A 19256-nucleotide genomic window follows, 5' to 3' on the forward strand; every position below is an offset into this window, starting at 1 on the left:
AGCTACTCCAATTGAATTTGATGGTGTAACTTTCACTCCAAGATATTAATCAACCATTTCTGCATTTTCAATCTCTTCTCTTTAATTCATCCTCTCTCTTTTTACACTTGATCGCCTGCAAATAACTTAAATTTCCAGAAGATCAAACTAATGGACAATAAAAACGTCGTCGTTTGCGATAATGGCACCGGGGTAACTTCCTTTAATCTTTAATTTCAATCCCTCAGTTTGTTATTTTCTTTGATTATTGCTATACGAATTTAAAAAATGTAATATTTAGATCAATCTCGTTAATATTCATTGTCAATCCTTGAATTTTTTTCTTTTTTTTTAATTTTTAATTTTTAATTTTTTTTTATGGGGATATGATGTTTTTCTCCAATTGTTGTGAAAACCCTTGATTGTTTAATTTGTTTGATGATTAATTTAGGGTTTACAGTTTCCAATGTCTGTCTTAATTTGTAGCTACATCTTAGGAATTGTCCTATTTTGCGCATTTTCAATTTTTATGGTGAAAGAAGTTAAATTTTTAATACTGTGATCATTAATGGTACAATTCAGCTTCAGCCATGGAATGTGCATACTAAACATTGTATTTATGAGAATTGTTGCTAGATAATGTTCCGTTGAATGAGTGATGGGGGAAGTATTATCTAAACGAGGTAAATGGGGAGAGCTAGGAAGTATTATTGAAACAATCCCTAAAACTTAATAGCAATTATGCAATATAGATGCCATTTGTTGAAGGAAAATACTCGATTTTCTTGATCGTTGGGACTCGTATTTTCTTTTTGCTAGGAGGTTACCTTGTTCAAGTTATATTGATTGTTTTTATATCAGAAGAGTTGAAGCGTTGACAGGTATCCCTTTTATCCTTCTCTTGTAGTATGTTAAGTGCGGATTTGCTGGAGAGAATTTTCCGACTTCGGTTTTCCCTTGTGTGGTCGGAAAGCCTATGCTACGGTATGACGAATCGTTGATGGAACAAGAATTGAAGGTGGGAATTTTTAAACTTAGGCAAGTGATTTCTTCTTTCTTTACTTGTGAAGGAGGCTGTTTCTGTTGGTTCCTCATCTTAGGAGCCTTATGCAGAACATCTATTTCATTATGTCTTGTAGTTAGCTTGTAGGTTGTTCGCTACTTATGAGGATTTCTGAGAAGGCTTATGGGTTCATTATGCAGGACATTGTTGTTGGAGAGGCTTGCGCAGACTTGCGAAACCAATTAGATATTACTTATCCTGTCAACAATGGTATTATTCAGAACTGGGATGACATGTGTCATGTATGGGATTATGCATTTTTCAATGAATTGAAGGTAGACTTTGTTGCTCTCTATTAAAAATTGCTAGTAAAACTAATTAAATTCTAATTTTATATGCTTTCTCTCTGTTCTGTTGCAATCTTTGGCAGGTAGATCCTACAGAATGTAAAATTTTGTTGACAGATCCACCGCTGAATCCATCAAAAAACCGTGAGCAAATGGTACTTTTTTTGTGTTTTTGTTTTGTATGTGTGATCTGGTCAACATTTCTTAGGAAATTTGTATAATTAAACCAGCATTCTTATTTGCTCATCACACTTGCACAATTTTTAATTGTTAAACGGGACAATTAATGATTTGATCATAATGTAGGTCGAGACAATGTTTGAGAGATACAATTTCTCTGGTGTCTTTATCCAAATCCAAGCTGTCCTAACCCTTTATGCTCAAGGTGCTGTAAGTCTGTAGCTCTATATTTTTCATCTGCAAAATGCTGCATAAGACCTTTAAATCCATAGAACTGAAAGTATCAGTATTCCTGTCAAACAATGCAATCATATCTACTTGCTTATGGTATCAGTCCTTAATTTTGCAGGCTTGCTCACAGGGCTAGTTATTGATTCTGGGGATGGTGTCACTCATGTGGTAAATTCTGAAAACATAGAATTGTTCTTTTGCTTATCGAGTGAGGTCATTTGCTTTGGTCTTCCTCCCTCATTTGGTGAATAGAAAGTTGAAAAGGAAGTAAATTTTGTCTTTGTGGATTGCATAAACCCCTATTGCAGTTATTTCTGAACTAGGTCTTGCATATAATTCTAAGCATATTATTCCAATCTTTCATTGCAGCACATTCAGTGCTTTGTATGCATTTTGCATGATGTGTATTGTCTCTATTGCCAATGCATAACTTTGGCGATTAATTTTTTTTTTAATTATCAGTAAATAAAAATCATATATTGAGATGATACCAACAGAATCCTACTTGGATATGTTTTTCTGTATGTGTATAAATTACCAAAGATGGTTAAATGATTAATGTCAAAAGTAAACTATTCATAATGAAGAATTTTTAAAAGTTGAAGGAACAAAATCTTGCAGTTTTTCATCATTAAACCCCTTTTTGCTCCATGTCATCACAGACCACCTATTTCAGGTTAATTAAATGCGTGCTCTCTATCTATCACTTGTTGCATGTCTTTATTATCCTATTCTGAAACAAGATGTGATTGAAGCTAGTATATTATTGTTTAAAAAAGAACTTAAAGTGCAACACAGGATGTTGTTCCCATGTGGATCCATAGTAATTAAAGGTCCAAATGAACTTCTTTTCCAGGTTCCTGTTGTCGATGGTTACTCGTTCCCACATTTGACTAAGCGAATGAATGTGGCAGGGAGGCATATAACATCTTACCTTGTGGATTTGCTCACACGAAGAGGGTGAGAATCAGTTCAATTAGCTATAATATGGTACTATCAATGCTGGTTTCTCTCTTAATCTTGTTGGGGAATTGTTTATCAGTTTGATTGACTCTTGATTCTTTTTTCTGAAGGTATGCCATGAACAGGGCAGCTGATTTTGAAACTGTCAGACAAATCAAAGAAAAGCTGTGCTATGTAAGGTCAGGATACATATGTTGGATGAACTTCCTGTATGTATTTCCATCTCCATCTATGACTAGTTTTCTGTAGTGCAGTTATGATTACAAACGAGAGTATCAATTGGGACTTGAGACCACCATTCTAATGAAGAAGTACACAGTAAGTTGATGTGTTAACAGCTTTCCACACACACTGTGTGCCAAATTTCAAATACTGATAAGGGTTTCTTCTCCCAGCTGCCCGATGGAAGGGTTATAAAAGTGGGCACAGAGCGTTTTCAGGCTCCTGAAGCACTTTTCACTCCAGTAAGCAGAGCTAAGCTTACATTTGTAATTTGTATTAAATTTCTATTCACTAATGTTATGGGAGATCATTATTGAAAGCCAAAGTGAAAGACGTAGAGTATTGTTTTTCATGCATTATTGCTCAATTATACAACATTTTACTTGCCACAGGAACTTATAGATGTTGAAGGTGATGGATTGGCTGATATGGTATTCCGCTGCATCCAGGAGATGGATATTGATAACCGCATGATGGTAAACTCTATGATAATTGTTGAATGTTGTTTACACTTGGTTGCTCTAGCTACGCCATCTCTTATTATGCTCCCTTAAGTACTTTTCTTATTACATATTATCCGCCACTTCAATATTTCAATGCAATATTGCTTTTCACTTTATAATGCCAAAAATTATCAGTAATGTCGGAACTCTAGTGCAATGATTAACAAGTCCTTAATTTGTAACCCTAAGGAAATGTGAGTGTATTTGTAAAAGTTGTATATCTGAGTGTAGCAAAGATGTGAATTTGAAATGGATGTTTGGGAATGCCTTATAGGAATGTAGATAATTGTAGGGAAGTTGGAGTTGCAAATATTGAGGTTAAGATAAGGGAGAAGTAGTTACATTGCTAGGAAGGTTGGGATATAAAATATTTTTAAAGAAGTCAAAGATGATCATAGAGGGAGTTAAGAGTGACGTGAAGGAAGGGGGTTTGGTGGAACATGTAGCACTGGAAAGAAGCAAATGGAGGAAAAAAATTTGTGGATGACCACGAGAGATAAATTCTTGGTTCATGCAACCAACCAATTTGGGGATAAGGCTTTGGTTTCGTTTGTTTGTTTAGTTGTGCAAGTCAACTTTTTGTGTTGCAATGTCAGGAATATCCCATGGTTTTTATTTGATTGAAAATCCTGGTATTCAACTATGATATTTTTAGAAAAGCAAATCTAGTGTATGAATATTGCTTAAGGAAAAAAAAATGAGATCCACCTAGATCATCCCAAAGGCTAATGAATATTGCCAAAGGAAAAAAAAATGGACAGAAGAGTTGAAGATTATACGTGCCAAAAATAAAAATAAATAAATTCCCAAGGATGGAAGGGCCACTGAATCTAAAACCAGAATTAAATGCTTATGTAGTTACATGTTCTTTTTTCTCAAATGCAACTCTGGTGTAATTGAGAATATAACCTGTAGCTTGTAGAATGTTGGTTGCAGTGATTTTTCTTTTGTCACCTTGGTTTTTCTAATCATGAGTTTCAAACTGAAAGTAGTAGATACAAGCAAGGGAATGCATATTTTTGATAGATCAGGATCTCATTTTGTGACAGTGGATAAATTATAACATTTTCTTCATATATTATTTGCATGTTTTTTCGTACTAGGGTTAATTAATTACTGTCAACCACTAATATATATGCATTCTTCTTTGCAGCTTTATCAACATATTGTTCTTAGTGGGGGGAGCACCATGTATCCTGGACTACCAAGTCGGTAATGTTTGGAAACCTTTGTCTCATGTCCAAAAAGAATTAATAGCTGAACTCTTATTTTTGAGATGCTTGGGTTATTTATACACTAGTTTGAATCCAAGACCTGTACAACTCAGGTCCTTTTTTGTTCATACTCCTCTTTCTCTTGGGAATGTTCCCTTGTTTTGGAATGACTCATACAGCTATACAGGCATACTCAAAAGACATATTACTTATTTAAAGGGAAGGGAAATATAACACATTTTTATGGCAACAATTAAAGTGAGATCCCTATATCTTGAATAGCACAGCAGGGCAAACATATAAAATAAAGTAGTAAAAGCTATACAATTCTCGTTAAAATTTACCCTATGTTTCTCTGAAAGGTATGCCACAGCATAAAGCTTACTAATAAAAGTCACTCCATATCCCGTATAAAGTCAATCTCTCTTTTACGTTACACTTGCTTTACCTTAGTTGTATTGAGGAAAAAAAAGATGTTACCCCAGGATAGTGAACATGGACATATAAATGGATTTTTTTATTTTTTTTTATTTTTAATTAAGGGGTTTCTGTAAATTAAAGGAAACTAAACTATATAAGCTTTAAATTAACCCCCATTACTCTTTTCACTACCAACTTGCTTTACCTTAGTTGTATTGAGGAAAAAAAAGATTTTACGTCAAGATAGTGAACATGGGCTTATAAATGAATATTTTTTTATCAAGGGGTTTTTGTAAATTAAAGGAAACTAAACTATATAAGCTTTAAATTAACCCCTGATTTTTACTGTTCAATTATTACTTTGTTCACTACCAACATTGCCCATATTTTTTCAGAAATATTAATTACAATAAAAGAATGGGCCTTAACTAACAGTTTGCTAGTATAATAGAAACAAATAAATTTGATCGAGTAATATGGATTTCTTAACCAAAAATGACTGTAAAATTGATATACGAAAGTAGATAGGTGGACAATAATACAATATGTATGTGAATTGTGATGGAGTTTCTATTTATGGAAGATCAATGATTAATGCCTTTTGAATTCTAATCTGTCATAATAGTCATCATATAACTGTTTTCTTATTCTATAATCTGAAACTTGCCTAGACATATGCCTTATTTTCATGCCTTTTAAAACATTATTACCTTTTACTTTTCTTTGAAATGCTGGACGAGACTATTTTTCTTGGGTCTTTATCCCTTCTTTTTTTTCTAAATGGATTGAAGTTGATGTGTGTTGTGAATGAATTACAGCCTGGAGAGGGAAATTTTGGACCGATACCTCGATGTTGTTCTTAAAGGAAACAGAGATGGATTGAAGGTGAGCTTTGAGATACTATTGACTGCATGGCTAAATATCATTATTTAGTGGCTCAATGAAAAAAAATCTGTTTGAAACATCATATATGTTCATTGTCTTGCTGTGGAAGCTTCAAATAGACTTTATCCATAATTAACTTTATTATGGTTTCTTAAGAGCTTTTCATAATTTAATGTTTGGTCTTTATCATCAAGTAGCTAAGGATAAACAATCTTTGTCAAATTACTCAAATACATAATTAAATCTGGGCATAGGCTGTGCCATGTAGGCCCATGTGCCTTGTGCTCAAGCGGGTTATGTCTCAAATGGTCTAAGAAAAAGTCTTGCTAGGCTCATTTCGATCATTCAAATAATGGAACCCTTGCACCCGGCTTGACCTATGTATCTTGTAGTATTCTGGCGCACCGTGACTTGCTAGCGGGCCAGTAGTAATGCTATACTTTTGGTAAACTGGTAAAAAGCAGGCTAATATTTGGGCCAGGCCGTCGTACTCTAATCACGTGCCAAAATTTGAAAATGATGTCCATGTACGACCCATGCCCCACTGGCATGCCTCTCGTAACGTGCCGGGCTTGTGGAAGGCTCGTGCAAGGCCGGGCTGCTTTCATGCTGTGCTTGATTGGCCCTCATGCCGAGCTCTATACATAATGTCAGTGAGCCTTATAATTCAGCGATCTATAACACACTGGTTTGGTTACTGGCTTACTGAGTTACTGCTTATCCAACTATATAAGTCAATTAGCTCTTCATTGTTCTGTGAGCTATTACTTTGGACTGTGGTAAGTAACACTTAACAATTGTGTATTAAACAGTTTAGACCTGGCTTTCATCTGCTTTATCGGACATGATAATTTTGTAGTTATGTCTACTTGACAAATTTGAGGTGATTAAAGGTCAGGGGCAGGTGCATAAAAAAAAAAACAAAGGTCAGGAGCAGGTACTGTGGGTAGAATGAAGACCCTGATCAATTTAGTGATTTTAATAATGTTGCTTCTTGTTAAATTATTTAGAGGCTAAAGGACCCGAACTTCATGTAAAAAAAAAAAAAAATGTGCGAAGAACTTTGGCTACAAAACTGTTTTCTATTGTCAGAATATGTTATTACTCCCTTGAATGTAATGCAACTAGTCAAGCTCTGGTTGTAGCTCTTGTGATTGTAATGTTCACACATGAGGAATACTTGCAAGTTGTAAAACTGAGGCCTAATTTTGTAGCTACTTATTTTCTCAAGAAAACCATGTATCTGTGGAAGTGGCAGAATGCTGTGTTTTCCACTATCATGAGGAGTGAGAATTGGGTGGTTGGTCTATGTTAGAAGTGCAACTTCCATGTTAAATCCTGCAATAGAACTAACACAAACCATATCTTCTTTAAAATTGATGATTTTGAAGCATTCAGAAACCAGATATTGGGGTTTAAGTTTTGGAAAGAAGCAAAATTTTCAGGTATGCTTTGATGAAGATTCTGTAGATAGTTTGGTTGGAGAGGAATGCCTGCATCTTTTAACATGTGTTGATGATGTATATTCCCTTTTGGAAGGGTGGTAAAATTTGTGGCAATTTGTTCTTGTGCTTCAGGTGGCAACATTCTGTATTTTAATATTGTTTTTAGACTGGTCACAGGCCTTTTCTGTACGAATCTATTTGTGTTCTTTAAACATTGTTTTAGCTATTTGGGTATCTCTGTTTAGTGTTTTGGCTTGAAGTGTCTGCACCTGGACTCCTATCTGCTTCTACCTGGGGCTTCCCGTGGTATGAAACTATGAATATGATTCTTCATTAATGAATCTTTTAATCTTGTTTATTCCAATATGTAGAAGCTGAGATTAAGGATAGAGGACCCACCTAGAAGAAAGCATATGGTGTACCTTGGAGGTGCAGTTCTTGCAGGAATAATGAAGGTACCTCTTCCATGCTCTGTTTTCCCTTCATTTCTGTGCCTTACTTTATTGTTTTTATGACCAACAAACAAAAATTCAAAAGACACACTCCAGATTGCAAGTTGCAACTCCAACAATGTGTAAACTACAGTACAGTACTAGTCACCTTTCTTAAAATATGTTTAGGTTGCTAAATTAGCAAGAATAAACAATATGTTCATTACATGGAATTCGTTTCCATGAGGTGTTTACTCTCATGAATATGCTTTAATTGGTACTTCCTGCAGGATTTTTTACTTGACTTGTTTCTTTTATCACGTTTGCCAATGTAAAATTTTAACGATTTATAACTTTAATTCTCCATGAGTAAAAATTATAAAAGTTATATATTATGATAGTATTTATTGAGACGAATTTAAAAAGATCCCACATGAATATGTTTTTCCTTACATATTATTCACAAAAAACGGTCAAAGGAGGGGTGGTGAATAGTGTAAAAGTCAAAACGGGTCAAGTAAAAAAGAACGGAGGAAGTAATTAGTAACTTCTAATGCAGTCGATTGGACTGTAAAATCTCGGGGCAAAGTTATCAGTTGTGCACTAACAAAAATAGGGCAAAGCTACTCTTCAAAAGTAATAGCTTCTAATTACTTATTGTGTAAGAATATCCAAGGGTCTTCTCCTTTCAGCAGGTGCTTAGGCAATGATTCCTTACCAATGTACCCTTCCCGTACACTTCCATGTTCATGGCTATACATCCATACATTATCAATGGAAAACTGTATGTAAACATTCAAACCAAAATCAAATTGATTGATGTTGAATATCACAACACTGAAATAATATAATCGAAAAGTGGTATAATACTAAATCAACATCATAATGGAACGTTATGGTAAGTTATGAATCTGGGAATAATCAGCAATACCAATGGAGATGGACTCTATAGACCTTAATAGGGTCCGGGATGCGAAGTTGGTTATATAAATAACCATCGGGTGCAACATATCACTACCTACCAATGCAACATAATTCCGAAATAGCCACATAGATGAACCAAATTCATTCTTAGGACTTTATAGACCTATTGGTAACCTTATTATGGCTCCAAACCAACTTATATGACTCCTGTGGACCCCCCACGCCTTCACTTCAATTTTGGAAATCTTCCTCATAATTGGCCTGAAAGCGTAAGTTATATAGCCTTCATTTTTGGATAATTTCCAACTTTTTTGGACTTGGAAATGAAACAGGTTGGGGTGCTTCCCATGGACCATAAGACATTGGGGAGTCTATTTGGGTGGTTAAAACCGTCCAATTTGCCTTTAAATTGCCAATTTATTCATTTACAACCTATGCCTACCTTCATAAACTCAAGGCCACTGCGGACTTTATATGACCGACTAGTGGTCATATGTGGTTCAAAACAATATTATATGACCTTGAGATGCATCCCTCACAATCTCGAGATTATTTGACACCAAGTCCCGAAACCTCCAAAATAGGTCCGATTTTTCATGTATTAGCCTTCAATTGTCCAATCCGAACCCGGAAAGAAAAGTGTTTGGGGTTCTTCTTATGAACCCCAGGACACCTCGTGAGGCCTTTTCTGTGGTTGAAAGCATCCACTTTGCCTTTAAACCGTCAATTTATCCAATTACGTACACGCCTCCCTTAATTAATTCAAGGCCACCATGGGCCTTTATATGACCGACTAGTTGTGTTTAATTAGATATGTGGACTTAATTTCGTGAAATTATGGAGGTTGTGGATGGATACTTATCCATCTTAGGATAAAAAGGCTTCTGTTCCATTATATATATATACATATGGGATACCATAATACCAGTGAAATTTAAAAGGGGATACCAGAGACTAATTGAACCAATAATGAATGTTGAATTCTCATGAAAGATGAAATTGTTAGCTGGTCAAGATTTTGAATTGGTACTGCTATGTTCTCGAAAAAAAATTAACTTATGGTCACTTAGGCGAAGTTTGGGTAAGAGTGGTTTATGCAAGGGGAGAAGCCAAGTCCTCTACTCAGTTTTCACTTAGACAATCCTTTTCTTTCATAAGTGTTTAGATATTTTATTCTTCTCAAGGTAAAAACTAATTCTTTGCATTACATGTTTCTTTCGCTGAACATAGAATTTCTTATTTGATTTCTGTTTTTATTGAAAATTATTGAACTAGGGACTTGGTCAATCTTTTTTAACTCACAATTCATGACCTCACATTTTCACTTACTCAGAAGATTCAATTTGTACAGAGAAAGAACTAGCATCACAGATTCACAATAGGGAATCTTATGGGTTTGGAAATTTGAAAGCTTAAGCGTTATGGTTGATTGGTTATAGATTAGTTGGATAATGAGTGATCTCAGAGAAGAAGGGAAAAAAAAAAAAAAAAAAAAAAAAAAAAACCATGAAATTTGTGTGTCAAACTGTCAACAATTGATAATATGAGCCTGTTTGGTCTTTGTATACAACACCTGACATTTATTTGAAGCTTTTCTTCTGTATGCTGGGTGGATAAGATTAATTAACAGAGTATAGAAAACAGAAAAAAGGGGTAAAAATGAATGAAGTTTAAAAGTAATTTTTAACAAGTTTTTTTTGCTGAATTAGCAAGTGTGAATGTGAGACTATTTTTCTTAATTTTGATTGGGTACAAGCTTTTTTGCTGTCAGGCAAGGTTAAGTTGGTGGTAATTAAGAGGTAAAACAAATACGTAGTACTATTTATTGTTCTACAAACTGCAACAAATACAAAATTTGTGTTTCTCCTAGATATTTTCCCTTTGATTCCTGTATCAGTACCGAATCCATCTGCCTTCCATTGGGGTGATGATCATATATTCCTATGTGCTTAATTCAGAAATTCAGATTGAGTGAAATGTAGGATTGGATGAGGATTTGAGTACAATCCTTGCTGGCATTGCCAGGAAATAAAATATAAGGGTCCCCACAGAATTATTTCTGGTATGGCTACTTAATGTCTAAAATTGGTATTATGGTGATGATAGTACATCTGGGGCTTGCTGCTCTAGATTCATTTCTCGGAGATTGCATTGACCCATCGGGTACTACACGATCTATAATCATATGAAATACTAGTAGTTTAACAAGCACTCCATAGTTTTAATTGTTGATCTGGACTCAATTAGTTTTATTAATGTCTACTTTGATATCATATTATCATGTGGGTAGATTAAGATATTTCCTCGTTTCTTTTTAGTTCTTCCGGAGTTTTTGTCACCCCTGTAAGGTAATCAAGTGATAACATCTCTCATAGAAGGTCTATTGGGTAGATTAATTGATTAACTGATGATTATAATCATAAATCCCTAGATGAATTAAATGGAGTACTGCGAATTGCTAGGTTAGTAAGAGAGGACGTGTTGAGGTCAAATGCTATGGTATAATTATACTCTGTTTTTAACAAATAGTATTCATCCAAGACGTGATCTTGTGTTCTGTGGTATATATGAAAATAGTCTCAATTCATGCAGGATGCACCAGAGTTTTGGATCAGCAGGCAAGATTATCTGGAGGAAGGAGTTGGCTGTCTGAGTAAGTGTGGCCAAGCATGATTCATCTGTTCGCTTCTTTGATGTTCAGCTAATTAAGTGGAACGGAAAGGTTGTGTTAGACTATATTAGTGATGAAACATTCAATTATAGTATTTTTTTGGAAAATTATCGTTGTAGTTTCTGTTTTCGCCTTGTAACAAAAGACACTACTATATGGTGTGGGACTGGAGTCTGGAGGTATGGGATTTTTAGTGACCATGCTCAATAGTGACTAAACAGTTCTTTTTGTAATAACTCAAGCAAGTAGAGAACTTAATTTTGTATTGACTTGTATAACAATTTCTAGGATTGTACACGATTGGCTTCATTTTTCCTATCTTCCTACCTGATTATACTTTCCTAGAACCAGAGGTTTATTATCCTATACCACATTATCCTATAACAAACCTCTTTTACAACAAACCTCAAACCAAGAATTAAATAACCGGATTTTTCACCAAATATCCCTGAGTTATTTTTTTATTCACCGTATAACAATAAAAAATTTCAAATTCACCACATACACTTGAGTTTAACAAAATTGTCACCAAATGCCCTTAATGACCAACAGTGGTTAACTTCGTAAGTCATTAAGACTAAATATGCCACGTGGCGGCATATGATTGGTTGTTTATTAAATTAGTGAAATAATTATTTTTTTACAAAAATAAGTAACCACCACTCTTCAGCCTCCCCTTTTCTGCTGCCACCAACGGTCTCGTCGGCGACCGGCGAGCGCCCTCCCGTTGCCAGCGCCAGTTCTTCCCCCGTCTCTTCCCCTACGCCGGCGCCAGTCTTCCCCCGCCGCTTCCCCTAAAAACCTGTACTTTCTCACTCCTTTGGGACGTACGAGCTTCGCCGCTTCCCCAACTCCGGCGCCGACCAACCCTTACCGGTACTTTCTCACTCCTTCGGCATGAGCACCACCGCTTCTCACCGTTGCCCACTCCCGTTCCCCTTAAACCACCTTGAAACCCTAAAACCAAAATATAGGGTTTCGATTTTGGGGTTTTAGGGTTTCAGGATGGTGGTTTAAGGGGGAAAAGTGGGTGGAGATGGTAGGGGGAGGGGCGACATAGCTTCACCGGCGCAAAGGATAGGGTTTGGGGGTTGGTTGGGCGCCGGCGGGAGGGGAGAGCGGTTTTTTCGAGTGGAGGGTGGGGTTTTAGGGTAGGGGGAAGGTGGTTTTGAGAAGGAGAGGGGCGGCGACGGCATGGGATAAGGGGAGGGAAGGTGGTCGCCGGTGCCGGTGTCGTCGGTGGGGGTGGGGGTGGTGGTGCGGTAGGGAGAGTGGCTGGGTTTTTTTTTTAAATTTTTTTTTTTACTTTTTTTGTTAAATAAAAAAATTATAAAAATAAACCAATTAGAATATGCCAAGTGGCATATTTAGTCTTAATGACTAACGAAGTTAACTGCCGTTAGTCATTAAAGGCATTTGGTGACAATTTTGTTAAACTCAAGTGTATATGGTGAATTTGAAATTTTTTATGGATATATGGTGAATAAAAAAATAACTAAGGGATATTTGGTGAAAAATCCATTAAATAACTTATTCATATGTTTATGTATGAGAAAATCCAAGTTTCTATGCGAGATAAATTTATAAATATATCTCCTCTCACAATATAATTTATTTTATTTTATTTTTTAATTAATAAAATTGAAATAATAAAGTGGTACATAAATAAATGCATAAAGTTGTAAGAGGAGATAAACTGGAATGTTAATTTCAGAGATTAGCCTGGGCTTCCTTTGTATGTATGGGGGCTAGCATCACACAAAAAAAAATAAAAAAATAAATAAATAAAAATAAATAAATAAATAAAATAAAATAAAAAATTGAATAAAAAAGTTTGTTCGGTTTCTTTTAACATTAAGACTTTTACAATATTCACGTACTCTACTTTGATGGGCTTTTATGATTAATAGTTAGGGATAAACATAATTGTGTAGAATATATTTAGATTATGATGCTTGCATAATATAAAATTTTAATATTTTTCCTTATTGGTACTAAAGATATTTGTGAGTGAAATAAGCATTGTCAAGCATGAAATGAGAAGTGTTGTAAGTAAAAATAAATACTATGATTGCAAAAAAAAAAAAATAAAAAAAAATAAAAAACAAACTCTGAGGAAGATTTACTAACTTCGTTTCCATTTTTGCACAACATTTACTATAATGGATACAACAAATTATTCGCAACAAATTTTCTTTTCTTTTTTACTTGTTAATTTTTTTTATCTCTCTCACTAATCATGCGACTTTATTTTTTCTCTCTCCATTTACTATTCACAAACAAATTCTACCTAAATGTCGGTGAATGTTCATCATTGACTAATTGTAAATAAATTGAAACTGAGTTGGCAGACAACACTTTTTCCAACAATATTGCAGTTTGATTGCAAACTTCAAAATTAAACTACTAAAAATAAGTTCAGTTTAATAAAATTATTTTCAATTTGGTAAAAATCAATAATTTTAAACAAAAAATATAATAAAAATAAATAAATAATAATTTCAGTTCAATAAAATTAATTTCATTTCAGCAAAAATAAAGTAAAGTGAACCGGGTCTACACCATCATCTTAATCTCCAATCCAATGTACAAATTTTATTAATGGAAATTTGACAAATGAATGAACAAGAGGGGTTCACTCTTTTTTGGTACAAATATGTTCTATTCACGTTAGGTATATGTTCATTACATTTTAATAGTATGTTCTTTTCACTATAGTTATATGTTAATTACATTTCTATAATATGTTTTTTTCGCATTTTTATAATGAAACGTCCGTACGATGCGCATCGTATAGGCGCCTATAGGAACCACGCATTGCAAATTCTATTAATGAAAATTTGACAAATGAATGAACAAGAGGGGTTTAGGTTTTCCTCAGCCAACAACATGGCCCACCCTGCCCCGATCCGTGCGCAACATCTCTAAATTTCACAAAATAATCAATTCACATTAATCCTTAGAGCAAGATTAGCCCCGAGTCTTAAGACTCCGCATGACATCATCATCTTGGGTCTTAAGACAAGACTCTTTGTTTGATCCCATTTTTCTTGAGAAATCTTAGCTAAGTCTCAAGTTGAGTCTTGAATATTCAAAACTCAATTTAAAACTTGAATGTGAGCCCTACTATATCTTTTTATTATTACTAAGAGTAAAAAATATAAATAAATAAAATAAATAATATATGGTATGAGAAGTCTCAAGTGAGTTTAGGGCTAAAGTGCTAAATATGAGTTAGTATTAAAAGAGTATTAACTAATACAATGACATCATTTTTAATGGGACCTATCAAAAACTGATTTCATTTTAAGTCTTAAGATTTTAAGGCTAATCTTGCTCTTAGCTAGACATTTATGTCCTATTATTAGGCTATTAATAAGTGTTTTAAGGATAGATTAGTGCATTCTATGAAAGCTGAGTTTGACAATTGAGTAAAGGAAGCAAAAAAGATTTGTGCTTAAGATTGAATTAAAAGGGTGGCCGAAACATTATTTTAGAGATGTATGACGAAATAATATATCAATCACATACTGTAGCTTTTCGATTTGGGTATAGTACAAATCATTGTTGATAAGTGCTACATTCGCTTAACAAATGTTCGCATTTACTCCGTATGATTTTAGCACGATTTATAAACTCCAACTAGTGTGTGACCCAGAGTTTTTTTTGCCCCGGGTGATATTTTGGATAATTTCATTTTTATATTAGACGTTTTAAAATACTTATTAATTTTTTTAATATGGGCAAATTAGAATATAATGACAACAATAATTTATTCTACATTCTAATACATGTATGTATTTATATATAAATTTGGATTAATAGAGTATAAATTAATTTTAGTCAAGATGGTAATACATATGGTTTCCATTCAATGAGGTTTGGGGTTCAAATCTCTTCACATGCATTTTTAATTAAGATCATTGGATGATGATGTGGCGCTATACTGGTGTAAGAAGGGATACACGTGACACATACACAAATTTATGAACGCCTTTTAATATGGACTTTTTGCACTATTCATCACTCTTATTATATTATCTGAATATGAATTTTGGATCTTACAACGAGCGTCTCTAGGATCTTAGATAACTAATTAATACATATCTAAAATATTACTTCCTCCGTTTCTTTTTAGTTGACACGTTTCTTTAATCACGTTTGCCAATACACAACTTCAACTATTAATATAATTAATTACCGATAAACAAAAATTATAAAAAGTTGATATTTTGAAAATATATATCGTGATGAATCTAACAAGATCCCACATGATTATATTTTTCATTAAGTATAAAGCACAAAATACGGTCAAAGGGGAGTGAATGAATAGTGCTAAAGTCAAAACGTGTCAACTAAAAAATACGGAGGTAGTATTAAATTTAAAATGCATACCAAAATTACGCGTCGATCGCTGTAATTAATGTTTATTAAACTTTAATATACTTCCTTCATTCTTTTTTACTTGACCCGCTTTGATTTTTACACTATTCACTACCCCTCATTTGACCGTCTTTTGTGAATATAATATGTAAGAAAAAACATATTCATGTGGGATCTTTTTTAATTCCTCTCAATAAGTATATATTATCGTAATATTTATAACTTTTATATTTTTTTACTTATAGAGAATTAAAGTTATTGATCATCAAAGTAGCTTTTTCCTTTTTAAAATATCAAATTTTCATAATTTTTACAAATATGCAATTAGATATATTTATTCGAAGTCTTTCATTGGCAATCATACTTAAAGAAAAAAAAAAGGGGGTAAGTTCAATATAAAACAAATGTAATTGATAATAACGAACAAAGTTGCGCATTGACATATGTGTCAGTTAAAGTGATACACTTATTTAACTACTGCATACAATGGGGTATTAATTCATTCTGTATTTCAATCCCGGAATATCTTTTGTCTCCAAAATTGAACTCAAAAGTACCTTAAAAAAAGAGTTGTTTCATGTAATTTGATGATGCAATAGCGTTTAGGCCGGAACTTGATTTAGGAAATGTTGTTGATCTAACACTTAGCTACCACGGCTGAATGCTTTTTTGTTTTTGGCATCTTTTGTACGAGTAATCTTGATAGCAACGTCCCAACAATTATTTGGTGAATTTATAATGTTAAATATTTTTCATCTCATATTATTTCCAATTATTTGTAGTATAACTAACATAATATGTAGACTACTTTTGGTAACATTTAATTACAATTTGTCATGTGCTTGCATCATACCTAAACTAATTGCAACAACTACTTTCTTTGTTGTATCTTTAAGATTGTTTTATATTTAGACTGATAGATTAAAACTCGACAGATTGATACGGAATATTAATATAATTTATAGTATTGGATTCTGGTCATCTCTGATTCTCAACACAACGGTTTAGACATTATAGAAGGAGTTTACTGTACAATACAATTAGATTTGGCATAATGTGCATTTTCAAAATATCAAAATTTCTATAATTTTTATAAATAGATTACAGAGTATTACTAATATTAATGGTTGAATATTTATATTGACAAGCATGAAAAATTGAAGGGTTAAGAACAATATTACTATGGCCTGGTTTGGTAAAGAGTTTTTTAAAGAGCTTTTAGCTTATTGAGTCCTATTAGAGGTTTAATCAAATAAAGAAGTTAATTTGAATATTTGGTAAATAGCTTATTGAAAAAGTTTTTTGGGTTTATAAAGCTCTTTTTGAAAAAAAATTAAAAAATTAGGTTTAATATTAGCTTTTGAACATACATATATACAACCGGCTAGTCAAATCAGTTAATATAACCAACTAAATACCAAACAAGGCCATAATGCCATATGATTCATTTTGTAGGTCGCATGTGTTGAACATACTAGTAATTGTTTAAGTTAACAATGTTTCATTCTCATTTTATAATACGTCGAATTTTTTGCATTGATACGTCCTTAGGGGGTGAACCGCGGAACCATGCATATTAGTATACATGATGCGTCCCGCGTCCTCATCACCCCAAGTTTGGAGAGTCGGAAACATAAATAACACGGAGAATAGACTCTATATTGATTGATGCAGCTTGAAACAGCAATGCATGCACAAGAAGTGCGGGATGGAGAGCGAGCTGCAGTAGCATGGACGGCAGAGATTAGATGATCAGCGCACAGAAGTAAAAGGGCACAAACAGAGTTTTTGGGTAAAACATCCTACTACAACCAGAATGCTGCTATACGCGATCCACTTTGGACTGCGAGCCATGCATTGCTGCAGTCTGCAATAATAATGTTCGTTATCATCAGACTGCTCAAGAGCAATTGAAGCTACCAATTATAACCCTCATTAAGTTGCTTCCTGCCCTATTTAAAGCTATTGTTCTTGTATTAAAGTATGCAATGAAATAGCCCATATTGCCCATCTCATGCCAACTATTGCAAAACCAGGGGAACTTTGTAGAATTGTAGCTTTGTTTGGATTACTGTAAAAAAAAAACATAATCTAATAGTTTGACTTTTACATTATCTATATGTAAGACTAATATTAACTTATTTTTTTTAATAAATATATTAGAAAAAACATATGCTTGTAAAAATAACATACAATGCAACTTTTTGTAATTTTTACAAATAAACAGTTATGGATATTAATATTCGAAGTTATGTCTTGGTAAAAGTACCCGTCAAATTGTTGAGGAAGTTAATTAGTCTATACAGTATTTTTATTTTATTTTTGCAATTTAACTATTTCTGTCTCACAAAATTAATCAGAGGTAATATTTATACAGCTAAATTAAAGGATAGAATATTGGCATTTAGATTCTAGACTATAGAATCAGCAATCACTTCAGTACGTCACCCATCGTTGAGAATTAACCACTTATTACGTTTTGATTTAGACTTCATTAACTCAAGGAAGAAATTAATGCATAATTAAGTTTCTATTGCTTGGAAGATGAAGTTTCCTTAGTTTTTTCAAAGATAGTACAACGGATGTTTAAGCCTCTGAAAATTATATTCCTCGTATTTTAAGGATCAGATTATTTTATAATTTTTCTTTCAGATATAATAAAATAATACAGATTATCACAATACAGAGTATGTGCTTGAAAATTTGATCATAATAACTAGCTCTAAACATGGCATGCATGCAACACTGTCTGTGACTCATACCATATACATGCACATTGTTTTAATTTTAGATTCAGCTTTTAAAATCACGTACATTTTAGATTTTTAGATATCACTTACTACTCCTTCCGTCCCTAAACAACTGCTTCATATATTGTTCTATTTTTAATTGTTTCTTTAAGATTGTTTTACATACAAGTATCATTTAAATAACATAATTCTCATAATTTTATAAATAACACAATGCTTTAATTTCCCTCAACTTTGGTATACTCCTACTCCACATATACAAGGCATAATAATCTACCTATTAAACAAGGTCACAAATCCAAATCGATCTTTGAGGACAAAGGGTACCAAAATTACACGAAGTAAGTTATATTCTGAAAAAACATCCGTTATATATATTCCGTTCCATCAAAATTCAAACATTATGGGAATTGTTTATCATTATTATTGCGATACTCTGTATCTGGCGTATCAAAGTACTACTTCTATAAGAAATTATTGAATAAATTTCACCGTTTTTACTTCCTGAAATTGTTCCAAACCACCATATAGAAGGGTTAAAATTTTGCCATCAATTTTCATCCAAATTCAGACGTTTTAATTATTTATATACCTTCAAAAATAGGACCATAATTCTTATTCAACTTTCCATAAATTATCAATAAAAATGGCGAGAAAACAGGACACATTTCCCAAAGCATTGCGTCTACGGCAGTGACAAGCACT

The 19256-nt window shown here is 33.4% G+C and overlaps 1 protein-coding gene across 2 annotated transcripts; it reads left to right on the forward strand.

Moving 5' to 3' along the window:
* The first annotated feature begins 25 nt into the window (after positions 1-25).
* Positions 26-11699, forward strand: LOC110694659 (actin-related protein 2-like). Of its 2 annotated transcripts, none has more exons than XM_021871820.1 (15): positions 26-192; positions 887-997; positions 1183-1317; positions 1413-1484; positions 1636-1714; positions 1859-1908; positions 2597-2700; positions 2814-2882; positions 2958-3021; positions 3099-3167; positions 3318-3401; positions 4582-4640; positions 5881-5947; positions 7764-7847; positions 11340-11699. In XM_021871820.1, exons 1-15 carry the CDS (start codon positions 151-153, stop codon positions 11418-11420), a joined length of 1170 nt encoding a protein of 389 aa, XP_021727512.1. In that variant the 5' UTR covers positions 26-150; the 3' UTR covers positions 11421-11699. The 2 variants fall into 2 exon arrangements, with proteins under 2 accessions (XP_021727512.1, XP_021727513.1); XM_021871821.1 differs by having other exon boundaries at positions 2814-2877; positions 2953-3021.
* Positions 11700-19256: the final 7557 nt, after the last annotated feature.

Source organism: Chenopodium quinoa, unplaced genomic scaffold, assembly GCF_001683475.1.
Source record: "Chenopodium quinoa cultivar QQ74 unplaced genomic scaffold, ASM168347v1, whole genome shotgun sequence".
NCBI lineage: Eukaryota > Viridiplantae > Streptophyta > Magnoliopsida > Caryophyllales > Amaranthaceae > Chenopodium > Chenopodium quinoa.

What these genes read in the sequence shown, in the direction of transcription:
- LOC110694659 (XM_021871820.1), top strand. Translation starts at nt 151, where the DNA reads ATGGACAATAAAAACGTCGTCGTTTGCGATAATGGCACCGGG. An exon ending in TGATGGAACAAGAATTGAAG is followed by an intron (nt 998 to 1,182) that starts GTGGGAATTTTT and finishes TTCATTATGCAG; the next exon opens with GACATTGTTGTTGGAGAGGC. An exon ending in ATATTGATAACCGCATGATG is followed by an intron (nt 3,402 to 4,581) that starts GTAAACTCTATG and finishes TCTTCTTTGCAG; the next exon opens with CTTTATCAACATATTGTTCT.